The 20,521-nt window shown below is 45.4% G+C and overlaps 1 protein-coding gene across 1 annotated transcript; it reads right to left on the bottom strand.

Annotated features, from left to right (window-relative positions):
* On the bottom strand, positions 1-5,658 carry ATP4B (ATPase H+/K+ transporting subunit beta). Its single transcript, XM_013101872.5, has 7 exons — positions 4,924-5,658; positions 3,932-4,060; positions 3,480-3,593; positions 3,097-3,296; positions 2,269-2,325; positions 1,642-1,734; positions 1-1,467 (listed from the first exon to the last, which is right to left on the bottom strand). Exons 1-7 carry the CDS (start codon positions 5,033-5,035, stop codon positions 1,306-1,308), a joined length of 867 nt encoding a protein of 288 aa, XP_012957326.1. The 5' UTR covers positions 5,036-5,658; the 3' UTR covers positions 1-1,305.
* Positions 5,659-20,521: the final 14,863 nt, after the last annotated feature.

Raw genomic sequence — 20,521 nt, 5'->3', positions numbered from 1 at the left:
CATTATTTTGGAAAGATGTGCAGGAGGAAGAGACCTGTGTTCCAATAAGGATACAAAATTGGTTTTCATTCAGTTTCTTAAAAGAGAGACAAAGACGCAGTAAAAATTGAAATATAGAAGACGGGGGAAAAATTCCTATATGAGGGTGCATTTTATTATTTCTGAAATGCAGAATGCTAATTTTTTTTAAAGAATAGGCTCAAATACCCTTCTGGTTTTGAAGTGGAAATACTCCCCTTCAACCGGATTCTTTCTGCGAGCTGGGTGTCAGAATGTCACTGTCGTAATGGTGAGGTTTTACCTTTCCTATCTTTCTAATGTGCCCAGGCAATGAAGGATTTCTTCTGTCGGATTTCTTTTCTGTGTAATGTTTGTTCTTCGGCTGAAGCAACCTGGGCTTCATCTAAGATAAATATACTCTACAGACACAGCAGCCCTGTGTCTTTGTATTGTTTGTTAGGGCTAGACTTCTCAAGTTTTCAATTCATTTAAAGATTTAATTTTAACATTTTCATTTTTCCAGATTATTCCGGGTAACCCAGCAAGCCCTATAAAGCTATTCTACTGGGAGGGTTGGAGAGGGGAAGCAAACAAAACCAACAGCCCCTAACAGCTAAATGAATACAGTTCTCCTGGATGTAACTGGGTGTTACAGTCTTACCGAGCGTTTTTATTGTTGGACAAAAATGACAAGTGGTAGGTACAATAAAAGCTGTAGCCTGGAGGCCGGTTTCAAGTTCACTTCTTTTGCAGCCATTGATTTGTCAACTTAAAAAAAATCTGGCTTAGCTGACTAGTACAAAAAAATAAAAATGTATGGGGATACAGATAATTTTGCTACTTACCCCTGTATAATTTAAACATCTTATACAAGACAGATTGAGAATTGTATTACATTGTGCTATTTCAAACTTTTTTTTCTAGCTATCCTAATTATTTCTACAATATTTAGTATTTACATCAATTATTTATTATGGTTTGAAAAGTAAATGAAAATGGTGTTTTGATCCTGTGCTTATTTTGAGGACACACCTGCTGGGTTTAGAGGAAACTTGTTTTGCACAAGTATTTGCACGGAGGCACAAGCAAGCTATGTACATGCAGGGTGATCCCTATCTCCTTCGCACACGGAAAGTGGTATCTTGATTTTTAGTTACATGGGTTGCCTTTCAGTAGAAAATGTCTATTTTCACTGCAATTTGAGTCAATTTATCTGGAAATCATAGAAAATAAATACGAGTGAATGCGGTAACAGGTAAGTCACTCTTCACAGATGTCTTTCAGAAGTGTCTCTGCTGCTGCTGCTTAATCTTCTATTTTCAATTTAAATTCCACTTTTCCTTCGTAGGGATCATGAACATTATCAAAGGTAATCCCAGCTCCAATGATTTTGCACACTATTTTGAGTTCTACGTTCCTTGTAAGGTTGAGAAATTTCACAGCTACCAGAGGATTGCTGTAAGTAGGCTAGGAGAAAAAAAAAACAACAATGGGTACTTTAATTTTACGTTATTGGTTTCAAAATAAACTCTCGAAATTAACCTTCTCTCCAGTTCACGTAAGATCACAGAAATGATCAGATGGGCATTTCATCTGATTCACAGATGAAGAAAACCCAAGCTGACGTAAATGAGCACCCACCTGTGCCTTTTTTCCGTAGTAAGGGAAGTAGTGCAGGTTGAAGGTGCCATTCGCTGGGTAGTAGTCCACCTCCAGCGGGCGAGACTCATCGCCCTGTGAAAGCAAGAGGGGATTTGTTGGCCAGCCCTGTGCAAATGTTTTATTGCTGTTAAAAGCTGCAGAGTGTGTATTAAAACGCGAGTTCAGCAGTCTGTTTAGTGCCAATTTTATTTTTCAAATAAAAGTGGAAATCTCCTGCTGTTTCTATTGCCAAGAGAAACAGCCAAGTGGTCTTTTGTAGCAGTTGGGAACTCAATGAATTAGGATCTGCTGAAATTTGCAGAAAGCCTGCAGGACTTGCTCTGATTCATAAGCTTCACTACTGGGAGAGGAAAACAAATAGCAAAAGTTTTTGTGTTTTTCCTGCAGCATGGAAAAACAATTTTAGGTGGTTTAAAGATTTTTTTTTCCTTTTTTTATGTTCTTAGGATGCCTGCTGGTGCCAGAAATTGCCCAGCACTAAGAACATTCCTACTGCGCTTTGCCAGAATGACCCGATTTCCAGAGGTGCAGGGTGACCTTTCTGTTACAGCTTGCCCTCAGACCTGCAGTGCTGGAAGCCTTTGAGCCCAGGCCTTACGCACTTACCACGTATGTGCAGTCCACTCTTGGTGCAGTGCCATTACCGGGGTAAAACTTGATAATCTGAAACAGAAAGCACATGTTTGGTTATCTTGGAATTTGTTTCGAGAGGGAGAAGTGAACAAATGGTTAACTGAGCTTCAGGTGCTGCTTAATGTGTTTCTGCACAAGGCACTGACAAACTGATTGGCTCATTTGAGGTACCTGGCATGGAAAAAACTTGTTGGGTTGATATTTAGGACTCAGGACAGTGCATTCTGGGCTGGTCAGTGCTTTAACACACCCAGGTTGTGTCGTGCTGCACCTCCTGGCAAGTCCAGCTCATTGCCTGCATGCAAGGGTTGCTCTTTCCGAAATCCAGGCAGTCGGGTGTCCCTTAAAGCAGGTAGTTGGGTGAAAATTACAAAGAAGCTGTGCCTGTCATTATCTCTTACTAGGAAGCCTTGGCTTGAACAGAAACTCTCGAGTCCATTTGATCCTGTCAAAATAGTAGGGTCGTGCCCTGTGGCAGCATGAGCAAAAGGAAGTAAAGTCCCTTGAGCACTGCAAACATGTATTTCTCCTGCCCTGGCTGGCATGCAGCAAGCAAAAATTTTCCTTGGGGAAAAAGATTTTCCTTGCAGGTTGGAGAAATAAGGTGTGCAAGAAGCACATCTCTGAAATCACTTTATTTATGGCTCCATCTTCACTCTGTAACTGAAGCCACAGGATCTGTGTATTGCAGGAGAGAACCACTGGGGCAGCAGGCTATAGAGCAGCTCCCCAGTGGAGAATCATGAGACCTGGTGACTCTCAACTAATCGTTTCTTCTGTGCAGTCCGAGGCTGTACTTACCCTGTTCATTTTTATAATAAAGCAAGGTTTGCCTTCTGGAAATCCAAAAGTAGGATCTGCAATGCCAGAGCAGTTCTGAAGCATATCTGATGTAAATTTGCAGGATAGCTTTGTGTTATTTGGCCCATCAAAGGTGTCCTGGATGAAGTACTTGTCACCTGTGCAGTTGATGTTCAGATGCTGAGCAGCAGGGGTATAGGCTAGATTCGTGAAAGAAGAAAGAAACATTCCTCCCTGAAGAAGTTACACATCCCAAAATCAGGCTGCAGCTTCTACAGGGAGAAGGGATGTGATGAGGGAGATACAGGCACTGGGGTGTGATAAGGGAGATGTGACAGCACGTTTCTTCAACGTGATGCAGGAAACTTCACCACTTCTTTTACCTGTCAGAAAGGTCTGAAGGGTTGTCACCAGTCGCTCCCAGGTTTTGTTTTCCGATGTGTTGTAGTAGATCTGTAGTCCTCTGTCCCCATACACGTCCGGGCGTAACGTTACACCTTCGTAAGGGAAGGCAAAGCAGCAGAGGTGCCGGGCACCCATTAGTTTGCTTAAATTGACAACAGCCTTCGTGCCTGGCCTCCCTATCTCCCAGGACACCCCTAGACCCTCCTGGTGCTTGGGGCTGGAGCTGGAGCCAGGTTTCCCCTGGGGCCAAGCCCTTCCCCAAGGGCTTCTCCACTTGTAGGTGACTGCTGTGCTCGGGCACTGATGGTCTCAACAGCATGGCATGCATAAAGGAACTAAACGCACTGATTTATTACATTTTTTTTAAGTTGGTAAAGTGTTTTCAGGATGAGGTTAAGTGTTGCGGGGATGGTTTGGGCAGCAGCTGTACCTGGGGACTTCAGCTGGTCTTGATAATCTGGCTCGTACGGGTTCACCGTTCTCATTAAGGAGTATATGGAGAGCGCGAACAGCCCGGTCATCACCACGTAGAAGGCCAGGTAGTAGAGGCTGATCCACACTGGGGGAAAAAGGAAGTGAAATTCTCCCTGTAGAGCATTCAGCTCCTTATAATGCACAGACTAAGCGAAAAGGCTGATGTGTTTCATCAGCAAAGACAAGCTGCTGCTTGTGTTGTTTGGATCAGGGAGTGCAGTATTTCAGGTGTGCTGATTTGAGACCTGTATCGCCTCTGACATCCAAAACCACCTTCAGCAAAACGCAGCGTCTTGCCATTTCATTACTGCATAAGACTTAGGATAATGCTCTGTTTCCGTATCTGTGTGTGTAATGTAGACACAAATAGGAAAGGTTGACATTTTGGTCTGATTTTTGTTCTCAAGAATGGCCCATAAGCTGCACTCACAAGTTTCCCACCAGAAAAAAAAAATAATAATAATAATAAAAACCTTCTGGGAGCTTGCAGCTACCCTTAGGGTCTGTGGGAAGAGCAGGGACCCTCTTTGAAGTGTTCAGAGCTGCATTTTCAAAACATAGCTCATAAAACACATTGTTGTTGCAGACACAAGTTTGGCTGTGGAGAGGGAGACTCAGCTGAAATATACATTAGCCTGCTATGATAGCAGAGGTTTACTAAACAGACAATAATTTAGAAGGAAAATTCAGAAAAGCAAAATATGTTTCCAGAGAACTGGACAAAAAACATTTTCTCACAGTTCCCCAGCTAGGCTTGGAGAAGAAGCTGCTGCCATGGCGTTAGCACCAGCCAGCCCAAGCATATATGAGAATTGATGTTTGCAACAATTAGGAAAATGATCTATCCATCAACACATTATATTCCATTTATCAGGACAACGCTCCCTCCCCCTGCAAGGTTTCTAAGGGTACTGAAGGAAGAGGAGACCCCTGTGCGTGGGAACGTACCCCAGTTAATCAAGGTCCTTCCCATGAACAGCTTCGTTTCGGGATTCCAGACAAAACGACGGAAATTCTCCATCCGTTCGCTGCAGGTCTTCTTTTCGTTTAAAGTTGCCATTTTGTCACCGAATTTCCCCCAAACACGTCCTCCTCAGAAGCTGAGAAACACAAGGGACACCCAAACAGTTGCCTAAGGGAACTCCTTTGTTTTTTATACCTTCTGCTCTGCTGAAGGTCAACGAGATTACTTCCTAGACCAGTGAAAGCCCCTGCCCACGGCTATTAACCCGCAGCAGATACAGTTCTTTATAAGCAGTGCTGATAACGACTGGGTGGCCAGGCTGCCGCAGGAAAGTTGGCTCCTATCAAATGCCCTTCTACTTTCTCTTGGCCACCTCCGTAGATTGGCAGAATTACGCATTTTGCAGAGTGCCTTTAGGGCTTGAGATATACTCGGTGCGATAGCGGTTATCTAAGCAGATAAAGAGAAGGAGAAATTGTTTTTCTCTGGTTTTACTTCTTTTTTTCTTTCTTCCCTTTTTTATTTTTTCCATTGACCTGTAAATGGCAGATGCAATTCCCCCATTACAACCCATAACACTCTGCTCAGAGATATGGGATTGCAGTGGGGTGACTTGGGCCAAAACTGACTGTTTCCCATAGTATTTGCCACATTTCAGAGCTGGGGAATTGAAGATAACACTTTCCATGCGATCTCTGATGATGCTGACTCCAATTCTGATTGCCCTTTAATTCAGCAGGGGCAGGACTTCCTCCCTTTTAAATCAGAGTATTGGCCTGCCTGGAGTACTGCCCCGACATTTGTCCAGCTTGTATTTCCCATAGAAATGGGAGGAAGAAGAGCAAAAAGGTGCATTTAGTCATCACACCAAGAGCTGACCTATGTTTAGGACAAACATGTTAACATAGGACAAGGAGATTGGGCAGTGGCCTGGAAAAAAAAAGGAAATCAAGCACTTACACAGAGGTTAAAAGGATTGTCAAGGTTCCAACGAAGCAGTTTTGGAAAGGATAACAAAGACGTGAAGGACCTGGAGGTAAAGCAGGCAGGAAAACAGCGGGTCTTCAGCATGACCTCAGCCCTTCTGTGTGGAGCAGTAGCCATCCTGGTGAATCCTACGGAGGGAAGTCACTAGACGTGGAGTTAACAATTTTAGGAAGAAAAAGAAGGAAAAGTAAATTTTGACGCTGCTTGCAGAAAGGTGACGATTCAGCAGTGCAGCACTCCACGGTATTCAGGGAGGCAGAGCCTTGGGATGCCACAGGCAACCATGAGCCGCACGGATACACAGTGACCTAGGTGGGTGACTTGGGTTAAAGCTCCTTATTTCTAAGCTGGAGTTAGAAAAGTTCATTGAAAATTGAAAATGAAAACGTGCAAAGTTTTAACAGCAGCATCTACAAGGATAGGTAAGGATAAGTGGGAAAATTATTACAGGTGGAAATCTGCTCTGACTGGAAGCGCCCAAAATGCAAATTACATAAGTAAATTAACCACATTAATACAACAGCGTAAGTAAAATCAGAGTCATTGAATTATATCCTTATTTTGTAATGAACTAGACACCTCATTTCAACTTTGCATAAATTAAATACATACATTAAAAGCAAGAAATTACAAAGAATGTTTACATTAAAAAACAGAAGGAAAACAAAAGGTGAAAGCCAGATGGCAGCGGGTGGTCACAGAGAGAGGGCTTCTCTCTTCAGTATTTGTAATCATCAGTGGAAATATCAGATAGTTGTTAGTGAAAATGAAGGATGCCAATATTTGGAGAGGGATGCAGCAGCAGATAAGAGTGGAGAAACTTGCATTTTATTGAAGAAATCTCTGGGAGTTTCTTAATGGAAAGCCTTGCTGGTGCAATCTCACCTGATCTCTAAGCACAATTAAAGGAAGAAGTGGCTAGAAAATAAATATAAAGTCCAGACATCCTCCAGGACAGTATTTGCAAGCACGAGGAAGGCAAGGGGGTGACAGGGCCTGACTAAGTGAGACGAGCTTGTGAGGCGACCAGCCTGGTGGGCAAAGGCAGAGCTGAGGACACCATCAATGTAGATGGCAGCAGAGCTCCCGGTGCAGTGTCCCGATGGGTTGGAGAGTGGCCGGGCAGAGATGCTGACAAGGGGAGGCTCAGCCAGGGTCACACCTTCTCGCTTGAGTGGGTTTAGAAATGTGCCAGGGGGAACCTGGGGACTTCCCATCACTCTGCAAACTTAGAACTTGGGTGTCTCCTCTGCAAGGCTGAAGGAAAAGTTTGGAGTGAAAAGGTTTCTAGCAACAGATTTTCCTCCAAGGGTTTTTATCTGAGATATGACTGCTGGGTTTTACCTTAATTAATTGCAAAAATCACCAAATTGCAAAGGAGGCCAAAGGAACCTCCCTCTTCTCATCTCCTGCCGGGCTTCAAGGATGTAAAACTGGAGAAGGAAGGCTGTGAGCACAGGGCACTGATGCCTGTGGGTGGAGGTAAAAGCAACCCAGGGTAAGCAATTTACTGGAGATCAGGGTCAAGAAACATTGGTGCACACAGAGGTGAAGCCAGAGCTCTCGTGACGTGCCACCCGTGTGGCACAGCCAAGCCATGGGCCCAGCCAATGTGCAGCTGTGGCATTTTCATGGAAATTTTGCGCATGTGAATGGGAATGAGCACTGCCTGTCCAAAGGGCTATTCCAAAGGCTCTCCAAAGGGCTCACAGCCACTAATTTGGGAGGACCAAACACGCAGAGCTACCCATCAGCATCCAGTCACTGCCCAGATGCCCTCATCTTTCTGCCAGCTCTGCTCTGTTTGCTCTGCCAAAATCCTACAGCTTTTTGTCCTCTGGTAGCAGAGCCGTGGCCAGGGGGTGGACATGCGCACTCCATCCGGAGAGCAGCGAGGTGTTTAATGTACTCGGGACTGCTTGCATGGGGACTGGTGTTTGCTTTCCCCAGCTGGTATTTAATGTCTGCATCTCCGACCTTGGGCTGGCCGCTGGGCTGAAGGACGGCCAAGCGGCAGGGGGAAGGTCGCACTAGAGTGTGGCACAGGACTGGGGGTGAGACCACGGCCCCAATTCCCCCTCCTGGGTGGGCAGCAGCGTTCGCACTGGTTTTGGGGGTTGCTTCAGGCTCTCCTGCCCAGCCCAGGTGGTGGTGGGGATATTGAGTTCATTTCCCTTCTCCTGCTTGACCTCAGTGGGAGCAAAGCAGAATCTGGTCTTGCGGAGGTCCAGACTTTCCAAAAGAGTAATGGAGAACATGCTCAGGAGAACAGTGCTGCTGTGATCAGTGATAGCTGAATTTGTATGTACAGAGAGGGTTTGTACAGTCATTAAGCTCGACTAATAAGCTTGAACCTCTCTTTCATGCCTTAAATGTTAGATCCAGCCTGAGATGCTATCCCTCTGGGATGTTCTCCTCAGCAGAAATGGATGATGGCACACCTCGTACAGTGGTGGCTGAGCCTGCCGTATGCAGAGCTCACAGCAAGCCATGCCTGCTTGCACTGCTGTAGGTCTGCATGGCACCAAACGGGAGCTCAGTGTCAATGTTAGTAAAACATTAACATCACTCAGTCGTGATAACAGCATGCCAAAAGGGAAATCCGTCCTGGTGCAACAGGGCCTGGAGGAAGGCATCTGCTGGGCTCCCTTCCCTCTGTGTGTGGAGGGATGCTTTTCATCTCCAGGGCTGAATTTTATTTCAGAGTCTTTCTTCTCTCTTTTTCTTCTCTCTTTTTCTTCTTTCTTTCTTTTTTCTTTCTTTTTCTTTTCCACTGTATTGTGTGTTTCACTAACTACCCCTTCTATTTGCTTCTCTCGTGTTTTGCAGCTTGACAAGAGAAAACTTGTTGGCATTTTTAAGATTTGGGGAGAACAGTTGTTCTGCATTTGAGACTAAAGACATCAAAGTTGCAGCCTGAGGAATTCAGGGGAAGAAACCAGCGAAAATATCTTTGAGCTGTGATGTTCCTACTGTTTCTAGCTTTGGGGTGAGCGATAAGAGCAAGGCAGTTTAGGGGCAAGTGCAATGCTGGTCTTACAATAGCAGCATGACCAAAGCTGCGGGAAAAAAAGGAAAAGAGAGAGGCAAAGCAGCCTCTCTTCAGGGCTAACCCACTGCTCGGTGTGGTATTTCGGAAGGATCTTGGCTGGCCTCTGCTTTTCTGCTCTGCTCCTGTTTGTCCAAGGGCTGCTGACCTGACCCATCATTAGCCCAAAAAGCTCCCTCCACTCCCACTCCACCTCCTGAGAAACTGAAGGAAATTACGGCTGTGAAACCTTGCAAAAATAAATCCAGCAAACCCCAGTGATGTTCCTTTCAGACTGACAGTGAACGAGTGCTGATGCCTGGTGTTGTGGAGGCAACATATAACTAACTGCTCGTGGTGTTTTGTGAATGATGGAGGGTAATGAGGTCCTTGGAAACATGAAGCATCCCATGAAACGTCTCCAGCAGTTCTGGCCTCATCGATTTTTGCTGAAAGGATTTCTCTATCTGCACAGACATCACAGCCTGTGGCACTTTGCTCCCCTCAGGCCACTGCAGCGTCTCGCTGCATCCCAATTCACTCTGCATGGCCCCCCTCTGAGGGGCTGCTGCCGGCTGGCAGCAGGAGGATGTTTTCGCGACGGAAACACTGATTTTTATTTTATTTTATTTATTTTTTCTCCACACGAAGCCAGCGCCGGATGCCCCACAGGGCCCAGTCGCGGCCTGCTCCGGGCGGGCTGCAGGGCCCCGGCCGCACGGCGGGCGGCAGCACCGCGCAGCGCACGGAGGCCTCGGCGGCAGCGAAAAGAGACACAAACCTTTATTTTCTGCTTGCACGTGTTGAAATAAACCACTTAGTTTATTATTTTTCTCTCTCTCTTCACATTTTATTATTATTATTATTATTATTATTTGTGAGGTGTGAAGCAGTCATGTGGCCTTGCAGGCCGCCCGGGAGGTCACAGCCTGCTTCCTTTGTGTGGACACCTCTGTAAAAAAAAACAAGTTTAAAAGCATGTGGGCTCCCTGTCTCACACATTTTGGGTAGCACTGAGTGATGCTTATTATTAACAGGGATTGTTCATTACTAGTGGTTCATTACTAGACACGAACAGCTGGTAATCTTTCTCCTTTCACATGTGTATCATAGATCCCCATGGCCCGGTCCCTTCCCACCCCAGTCTCTCTCTGGCCACCACTGCGAGGTGCAGGGTTCAAAGCTGGGCACATCTTCCTACATCCACAGGAGATTGGATTTTTGTTCTTGTTGTTGTTGTTTGTTTGTTTTTAATGCTTCTGCTTTTTACCTTCTCGTGTGGTTAGGTCTGAGGAGCAGGTACAAAAAAAAGTTTTGGAGCTATAGGAAAATCAGTTTATATTCTGATGGGCTACTGCAAAATAATCCAATTTGGTGCCTCACTTCAGGATTTTTCTATCAAATAGCTTTAAAACCTAAAGACATAAAGTTTGTCTCAACCCCAGGTGCACGTGTGTGCAGCAGGTCCAGAACAGAAACCCTTTGCCCTCTCCTATATGTCCCACTCTCCCACCCTCCCAAATCCTGCTCTCCAGCCCTATCCCCACCCCACTTTAACCATATTTTCTCTTCCTTACATTTCACCCTGCAGTAATGCCAGCCTCAGCTGCCCACAGGCTTCTCCCTCCAGCCAGAATCTGTTCGCCATGTCCCGGAGCCTTGGTCTCCATGTTGGAGGGGACCTCCTGGCCCCATGTGCACCTCTTCCCACTTCAGCTTCATGCGGACATTGTGGACTGGTTGTCTGAAACAAATCTCCTACTGGGAACATTGCTTCCCCTCACTTCTGTCTTCTTCCTTCATCTTTTCCTGCTTCAAAGACTGTAGAGATATTGCTCAGCGATGCTATTAATAATTTAATAACTCGTCAATCTTACTTCTGAAACCAAGTCTCCTCTGTTATTGCCATTTTCCTTTGAACTCCTCTCAGCTTGTCAGCGTCTTGAGGGCAATCAGGCGCCCAAAATTGAATGCTGTTCAAGATGTGGCATCAGCAACCACAAAATCACTAAAATCAATGACAGTTCCCCCACTGACTTAAATTTGTTTCAGGATCTGGCCCAAAGAGAGGAACAGTGCCTGGTAATATGATGTCTTAGCACAAGCCACTCAAAATGACTTAGGACATATTTTTTACATCCCTGTCAGATTGCAAATTCATGTGCACTTACTGTTCAGCAAGTTCCCCATACTGCTGCTTCTCAGACCCCTTCTTATCACTGAATTTTAGCCATTCAAGTATTTGCCTCATGGCTTAGTACCTTGTACATTGCCACAATGAAATCTGTATTATTTTTTGCTATTTGGTAAATCTATCACTAACACGAGTAGCACATTGCCAGTGATGTTGTGAAGGCAACGAGGTACCTGTTCCTCACTAAATGCACAGTGTATTTTGAGGAGGAGATTCCTTGGATCAAGAATACTCTCCCAGTTTACAGCAAAGCATGGGTAAACATATATAACTGTTGAAACTGCTTTTTGGGAACAGGTTTGTGAACCCATATAATGATTATTTCACCTACATACTGTTACTAAAAGTTGCTTTTACAAGTTTTCTTAGGAGAATACCATGTGAAACAGATAAAAATCTTACCTAAATCAAGATATGCCAAGTTCACCGTCTGCCCTCCTAGGCAGAGCAAGAAGTGAGACTGCTGTGGCATTTTCAGCATGACTTAAACTGCCCTAATAAGTTGTAGGTATTTATAAACTGATTGTGTAATCCTGTTTGTAGCCCCTTCTTCTGCACTGAAGTGGCATTAATGTATTTCCCTAGCTCCTTCCTTTTCGTGTTTTTAAACCAAGGTGGTGTATTCACCTTTCTTTGGGCCCCTGGGAAGGAGGCTGGTCCTCAGCAAGTTTATCAGGGATTTCTTTGGCTCATTGTGACCAAAAGTGATAATAATAAATAAATCAGTGGCTGATTCCTCTTTTGCTGCTGTTCTTTGTAATACTGTATTTGTTAACAGCATAAATCCCCAGAAGCCTTACTTCCCCTACTGGTGCCAATGTTATTATTATAATACTGGTGCCAATATATATTATTATAATTTATACAGAGAGAATGAAACATATAGATGTGTATATATAGATATATCCATATATTATTTATATATTTACACAATTGTATGTATGTATATCTTCCTTTATATTAAAAAGGCTGGCTTTTTTTTTTTCTTCTTTTCTTTTCTTTTTTTTTTTTTCTTTTTTTTTCTTTTTTCTTTTTTTTTTCTTTTTTCAGGCTAAAACAGGGAAATGAAGCCAGGTAGAAAGACGTGGAATAACCTTCCAGTATAACCAGAATGTCTGTTCAGTGGCTAATGAGCTCGCTTTAGTGTACAGACATCCTTCTCTGCTGCCTGTCCCTCTGGGGCTGCTCGGCTGTCCCCCTGGCCTTGTTACAGCAGACTGACGCTCTTTTAATTGACGTGGCTCCAGTCAGTCACTGCATAAAGAGATACTTGACTGTGTCAAATGAAGCCTTCTGAGCGATTGAAAAGCATGATGTGCTACAAGGGACCCCAAACTCAGGCCAGGTTGTTTCTGAATACTCAGGTCTCACTGCCCCTTGCTGCTGGAGGGATGCTGGAAGGACTGTTTTGCTGCCCTTCACCCATACCCACAGCAGCACCAAGGCACAAGCACTACCTGCAGCATCCCTGTGGGGCTGACCCAAGAGGATGAAGTGAAGGGGAAATGGCCCCCAGGTCCTCTGGGCTTAGCCCCACACAGTGGCATGGCTCTGGAAGGCACCATAGGTCTCCCTCTGCACATCTCCTGAACAATGCCTGCTGAGAGGCTAAGGCATTTTAAAATGGTGCCTAAATCAGTGAGGAAATGGAAAAAACAGCTCAGTCAGAAAAACAGAGGCAGAAGTATTCCTCTTGTTCCAGTAAATGCTGGTAAGAGACTTTTCCTGATAGTGTGACTGTAAGTGCTAAGGAGGGATCCTCAAGAAAAGAGGAGGGGAGAAAAATCTGAGGACAAGAGCTGAGCACAAGCAGGTTTTTTCATCAAATGATCTGTGTGCCTCCATGTGGACCTATTAAACCATTGGTCTAAGCTACACTGTCTTCTGGTACAATCTTTTATTTAGCATTAAGAGGTACATGGCTGCAGAGGAAACCATTCTGCTTTGGGCTGCTGGTCTACAAGACAGAAAATGGTGCTTTCTGAGACAAGCTAAACAGTTTTAATGGGGATACCATGAATACAAACACTGGCTGAATCAACATTTCAGGGGAAGACAGGCAGAAAAAATCATTCTAAAACTGAGTGCTTCATCAAAACGGGCTAGGAGCATTTATGGCACTTTTATGTTTAGCTGACGTCCTCCTGTGAGACAGGAACATCTCGGGATATTGCTGTGCTTCAGAATGTGAGCAGCACTGTGTCTTGGTATCGATGTAACTACCTGGGATCAGCAGCGGTAATCAATAATGAAGCTTCAGGTCCCGAGGCAGCATTATGAAGTCCCGATGTTCAGAATTGATTACTGCTATCTGCAGAAGCTGTGGAGATGCCTGTGAATACCCGGCCTGTCTCTTGAAACGTATCCCAATTTTGTTTCTCAATTCTCTCCTCTGTTAATAGACTTGTTCCTTCCTAGAAATATGAGTTAAGATCAGCAGACGTAGCGTGATCAATGGCAAAGATGGTTTTTGTCTGACTCACACAGTGTCACCAGAAAGTCGAATTGTATGCATGGACCATTGAGCGAAGACAGAAAGAAAACAACAGATCTGACTGAGCCTTCGGGTTACCCCTATGATTTGAAGGACCCTGTGTGACTCGTGGTACAGATCTTGATGAAAATCTGGGCGGTCACCAGTGGGGTCCCTCAAGGCTCCATTTTAGGGCCGGTACTTTTCAATATTTTTATAAACGATCTGGATGTAGGAATAGAAGGTATTTTGAGCAAGTTTGCTGATGACACCAAACTTGGAGGAGTTGTGGACTCGAATGAGGGTGGAAAGGCCTTGCAGAGGGATCTGGATAGGTTGGAGAGCTGGGCGATCGCCAACCGCATGAAGTTCAATAAGAGCAAGTGCCGGGTCCTGCACCTGGGACGGGGAAACCCTGGCTGCACGTACAGACTGTGCGATGAGACGCTGGAGAGCAGCCTAGAAGAGAGGGATCTGGGGGTCGTGGTAGACAACAAGTTGAATATGAGCCGGCAGTGTGCCCTGGCAGCCAGGAGGGCCAACCGTGTCCTGGGGTGCATCAAGCACGGCATCGCTAGTAGGTCAAGGGAGGTGATTGTCCCGCTCTACTCTGCGCTGGTGCGGCCTCACCTCGAGTACTGTGTGCAGTTCTGGGCACCACAGTATAAAAAGGACATGAAACTGTTGGAGAGTGTCCAGAGGAGGGCTACGAAGATGGTGAAAGGCCTGGAGGGGAAGACGTACGAGGAACGGCTGAGGGCACTGGGCCTGTTCAGCCTGGAGAAGAGGAGGCTAAGGGGAGACCTCATCGCAGTCTACAACTTCCTCGTAAGGGGGTGTCGAGAGGCAGGAGACCTTTTCTCCATTAACACCAGCGACAGGACCCGCGGGAATGGAGTTAAGCTGAGGCAGGGGAAGTTTAGGCTGGACATCAGGAAGGGGTTCTTCACAGAGAGAGTGGTTGCACACTGGAACAGGCTCCCCAGGGAAGTGGTCACTGCACCGAGCCTGACTGAATTTAAGAAGAGATTGGACTGTGCACTTAGTCACATGGTCTGAACTTGGGTAGACCTGTGCGGTGTCAAGAGTTGGACTTGATGATCCTTAAGGGTCCCTTCCAACTCAGGATATTCTATGATTCTATGATTCTATGAAAATGTTCCCCCTGCTGGGTAGGGCTCCTCCTGCAAAGGGTCTTGAACAAAGGGAGCCAGAGCAAGCCTGTGGCACATCCCGCATCTCAGCTGCCAGTCACGTTTCAGTCAGGTTCTCATACCGAAGGAGCAACAAATCAAGACACCCTTTGAATAAGTAGAGTTTTTTATGCTATTTTATGTGTTTTTATGTTATTCGTAAGAAGTGTGCAGTAGGTTCAGCAAGCCCCTTCAGAGGTTGGTGTTGTGTGGTTTGGTATTTAGGAGCCTGTGCACTGCCAGATGATTTGGGCAGCATTTGAGAAGGGTTCTCACCTCCCCATTAATCACTGAGAGATGCCTGAATAACGATAGTCCTCAGAGCACTGCTGCTATGGGGGGAAAATTATAACAGAAAACAAGACCTGGTCCATCGCAGGGTCATGTAACATCTCACGCTGAGCAACAGCCCGCCTTCATACTCACACTGCAACAGAGATCCACTCACACAGGACCCCAAAATATTCCCTACAGGAGGGCCAGACCCTGGAGAGGTGTTTACAGATGGAGACTTGGAGGCAGAGGGCATTCACAAGACTTGCCAAAAAATATTTTGGACTTGACCGTGTCTGATAATTCTAGACAGGCTTTTCCCAGCCCTAAAATGTGTCCAGAAATAGATCTTATCTTGTATTATTACTTTTCTCCCTGGACAGATTTTCAACTGGCCGCAAAAACAAATCATAAATTTATCTATCAGGTTCAGAATGATGGTTTCAGTGCTCTCAGTGAAATCGTAAGAGCTTATTTATTTGCTCAGTGAGTGAGACTGAGCAAACAGTCCTAACATTTTTACAGCCTTTTTCTGTTTACACAGGTAGTTGTGCTTTATATTCCAGGACATACCCAGGATGAACAAAAATATCCTGCAGGTACAAGTCTGTGATGAAGACCTCAGGCTGTAACGTGGTAGTGAATCAGATGTTAAAGACGGGGTGATAACTTCTCACAACCTGTACTGGATGCTATTTCTGTATGAAGGAAAGTGAGTAGGAAATATCATCCAGGTTACTGATTTCAACAGCACAAGGGGCTTTGTTCTGCTGCTCAAAATCACTTGCATATATGCAGATTGTGCCTTTTTTTTTTTTTTTTCATTTGAGTTTAACGATTCGTATTTCTCCTCCTGCCCTTTGTACATCTCTTTGCAATCCACCGCTGTGAGATTATTTCGGGCAAAGTCTGACTTCACACTGGAAATGCAGCTTGGTAATAACATGTAGTAGTGCTTATCTGTAAAAAGAATTAGCGGGATGATGCACGACAGAACCAGAGGGAAACAAGCACGGTAAGAGAGGATGTAATGACAAATATCTACGACAGGCAACAAGATACTTTCCAATTAGGAAGCCAGAAAATCGTCTGAGGAGTTCCTTTCAATTTAGAAATGACATTAAGGCTTGTTCTGCGTGTAACCATATATACACAGAAATTCATAGAATTCAATCAAAATTTCTCTTTGCTTCAATCACTAAAGCACAGAAAGATCTTAATATGGACACTTTTTTTTTTTTTTTTTTTTAATAAGCCTATGGTTACTCGTGCTTTCTCTCTTATTTTCTATCTGCTTCCTTTACTCTGCCCTTTGCTTTTCCAGATGCTTTGAGGTACCTGTGCTTGGCCAGTGTCTTCTCACATCACCACTGTTTGCCCCTCTCCAGCTTTGCCCACCTTGCTGAGAGCCTGCTGCTGGCTGTGGGATGCTTCTGGAAGGGCATCTGACCTTGTTTCTGGACATGGCATCTGCCGTCAAGTCACACATTGTGCTGAAATTGCCAGTTTAGGGGTTTTCATCTCAGTCACACCAACTGTTTGAGGGGCTGTCATGGCCTTAATCCCTTTGAGAGTGAGGGGACAGAGGGTCACGACCACCATCTGTGCCAGTGCAGCTGACTCTTTTCAACAGGTCTGCATGCTTTCTGAGCCCAGGCAACCTTTTAGCACATGACAGGTCTCTGGCAAGGCAGCCTACAGACTACCTGCATGTCACATGCATGGGGATTTGCCTTTCTTTTAAACCTGCTGCCTGCCAGGCTCGTTTGCTACCCTGTTTTCTAGTCTTTGATTAGAAGAGACAGCCATTGATGACTGGCTGAGACACTGATGTTTTTGCAGACCCCCCTCATGCCACCCCACTCAGCTCTTCTTCAAGCCTTTCAAATCTTTAGTGGTTCCTGTTGCAAAGGCCACCTGGTACCTTTGATCATCCTGACACGTCCTGATGCATCTCTGCGTCTCTTCCAGTTCTGTCTTTCTGGATATAGGGAGGAGGGCACAGAATTCAACTTAAGAAACATCTCCTCCCTGTAAAATCAATGGATCTGTCCAACACAATCCTATGGGTGCCTGTCAGTCACTTACAGAGTGACTTACAAAGCAGGATGCGTCCAGGCAGCTATACAATTCCATCAGAGCCCAATAAATAAATGATGGATTGTCTGGTAGGATGATCAGGGTTATCAGATGTCCTTTCATAATAAGGAAGTCTAAAGCCTTGTTTCCTGCTGGGAGAAGCCTCCCCCTGCAAGCAGCACAGTACCTGGAGAGGTATTGCTGGCTGCTGCATTGCCTCTTGGATGGGTTGTGGCAGAAAACTTGGCTTCTGCCTCCTGTGACTGCAGTCCGTCATAATTCCCTTCAGTGGACTCCACAGTTTCTCCAGGACATTGATGAGATATTGTGAGACAAATCAGCATATACGCTTTGAGGTTAGGAAACTAGCCAGTATGCCATCACTTCTATTTAATGTGGGTGTGGGACGTGGACAGTGTGGAGGAGAAATGCTGTCCTCTCTATGAGGATATATACAGACTGTTAGAGAAGCAAATTCATGGCAAGAGGGAAAGAAAGCTGACTTACGTTTTTTACTCTTTACTAGATATCCTTCTCCTTAAGTGGCTCTCTGCAAGCACTCAGCAATTGATTCTGGAAGGGCAGGGTGCCAGGGACACCTGAGCACTCTCTATTTGCAAAAGAACAAATCCGATCCCATCGATATAACGAAACTGAGCTGGACTGAGCTAGCCCAGCACACCTCATATGTCTGTGAGTTTACTGGGAGGCTGAAAGGCAGGGCTGCAATTCACCCACATGCAGATGCGTGCTTGATGTCAGTGCAAACAGCCCACCTGTGGTTTTGAAGCTGCCCCATGATGAGCAGAGTTGGCAGAGGCTGTATCCTCTGTTCCCCTCCCCTCTGTAAATTCCCTGGGGCCCCTCGGTGTGGTTGGTTTCTCCTTGAAACCCCTCTGCAGCAAGGGCACCAACTTGCTCCTGCTCCCTTCATTACCTGGTTGCCTCTTTCCTGAGCCGGGTTATCTTTACAAGTCTATCCCTGTGCCAGGTGTGATTAATTTGAGGTGGGTTAAAATGTTATTAGAGGGGATTGGCAGGCAGCACCACTGCACAAATCTCAGCTTGGATAGAACAAGGATAAAAATGCCCTGGAGGGAAAGAAAGGAGGGAAATAACTTGTTTTCAGAGACCTCCATTCATTCTTGGACTAAAACATGGGTTAAGCAGGGCTTTTCCAGGCAACATTCTTCCTCACAAACCAGTGGAAGAACATCCCTGCATTGCAGGCACAGTTACCACATGAGGCTGAACCTACAGACATGAGACATGAACCTACACGGACAGATACATTATCTGCATATTGGCTAGCAATAACCTGCAAAATAAAAGGACCTTACAATTATTCATAACAAAGAGACTGTAGAAACAGGAGTTTGGCGTCTATTTTAGATTGTGAGAGAACGTCAGAAATCTCACTTTAAGGAGCCTCCATTTCAAAGGGGCCAACATTATCTGGATTTCGACAGGCAAGTCAGCTGCTTAGAGGATTTTCTTCTGTAGCAGCACAGCAAATGTCTGTACTTAATTCCCTTCATATCAACCAAGCTCGCTGGTCCTTGAACATTGCACATATGTTTGGGTGTGCCCATGTAGGTGTGGATGTCTTGTATATTCCCACATCAGATATGTACTTTGCTAAGCACTAGCTCCTGTATCAGGACTCGTCAGGATGCATGGATTTGCTTTTTCAGTTTGGTTGATATGGCTCTGGGACCATAGCTCAAAACTTCAGCATTTCCTTAGGTATCCTCTTTCAGCCTCTTGGTGACTGACTGCTTTGGAAGTAAGTATCTCTGTTTTCACCTGGGAAAAAGGACACAAGATCTCAGATTCCTCCTGATACAAAATAAGAACTTTTTTTTTTTTTTTTTTTTTTTTTTTTTTTTTTTTTTTTTTTCACATTAAACCAAGTCTTTCTAAAGGAATGAGATATCACCCCCGATAGTCTTAGAAATCCTAACTGGCAACCTAAGCACCCAGGCATTATTTATAAATGAAAGCAAAGTAATCGATAGCAGCAATACAGACTTGGTGTTCAGTTTCCCTTTCTGAAATTTCCAGTGGTGTTGCTGTATGCAGCCCCACAGCTCAGGGCTGGCTGCTACAGGGTGTACAGCTGAACATGTAACAGAGCCAAAATTAATTTTATTTTTATTCAGTATTTGCCATATAACTGGGCAGGATACGTGTGGTGCTTCAGGATATGGGGTCTCTTTGCTCTGCCAGGGATGTCCGGCTCCAGCCAAGCTCTGTTCTTTCTTGTTTCCCAACTTGCAGACCAGCCTTTTACATGCCAGGTGCTTGCCAGCTCTTCCCCTTTCATGACCTGTAATATGAATAGATGGATTTATCATCTCTTTCATTTAGTCCTTTCTTCTGCTCCAGCCCCCAGATGACGGCCTAATCATCTTCCTGGCAAGGAGGGCTGGCTGACTCCTCAGATGTTAAACAAGAAATGCATTTACTTCAGGGACTCCGAGGCAGCCCTGTCTGGCTGCTTGGATGGTTGGCGTGAGCATTTTTAGAAAGCAGAGTATGGTATCTGCATGGGAGGCCCTGCTGAGCCATGTGAAGAGCATCCTCATATGCAGGCCATGCTGGTTCAGGGCCCTCATCCCTGGAGGCAGCACTTGGGCCACCAGCACCTGGAGAAACTGCTCCTGTTCTTGGCTAGTGTCACATCTCAGCTAGCCAGGGCTTCAGGAGAGAGATGGACGGCACCAGGACAAGCAGAGCTGTCAAAATCCCCCAAGCTCTTGCACCCAAAGCCGATAGGAAATAACCTGGGGCCTTGAGGCAGGTCTGTCACGATTACAGAGAGGCGATGCAGAAGATGAAAAGCAGATGAGGGAAGGGATGGGGCATGATCAGAAGCCACGATCAGTAATCAGATCGGATCACAATTAGGAGCGAGTGCTCTGCGATGCCCAGTGGAGGAGGGGAGGTAATCTGATTGCAGAAGCCCCGCCGGAGCGCCACAAGGCTGGGCCTGCCATTTATTCAGGCAGCAGGAGAGCACCGCCAGATGCAGATCATCATTATAGAAAAGAAGCGTCCATTTCTCTCTTGTTCACTGTGCAATTAATTAAAGAATTATCTTTGATTTGCAAAGTCACCACAAGGTTAGGGTCAGTTTATGTCTTGCTGAAAGCACGGTCGCTATCTGAGGAGCTAAAAAGCCGCTTCATTTGCTGCTGACCTCCCTGCTATCCCTAAATCCTTCCTCTCGCTTTCTCCCTCCTCAGCCTCAGCCTTGCCTCAGCCTCTTGCTCCCGTAGGACCCTTCCCAGGGGCATCCCCCAAAATACTTGTAGGCAGCATGACTGCTTCAGGCACATTTCCAGAGCAAGTC

Source organism: Anas platyrhynchos, chromosome 1, assembly GCF_047663525.1.
Source record: "Anas platyrhynchos isolate ZD024472 breed Pekin duck chromosome 1, IASCAAS_PekinDuck_T2T, whole genome shotgun sequence".
NCBI lineage: Eukaryota > Metazoa > Chordata > Aves > Anseriformes > Anatidae > Anas > Anas platyrhynchos.
The sequence above is the reverse complement of the archived record's forward strand: the minus strand, read 5'-3'. Positions and strand labels throughout refer to the sequence as shown.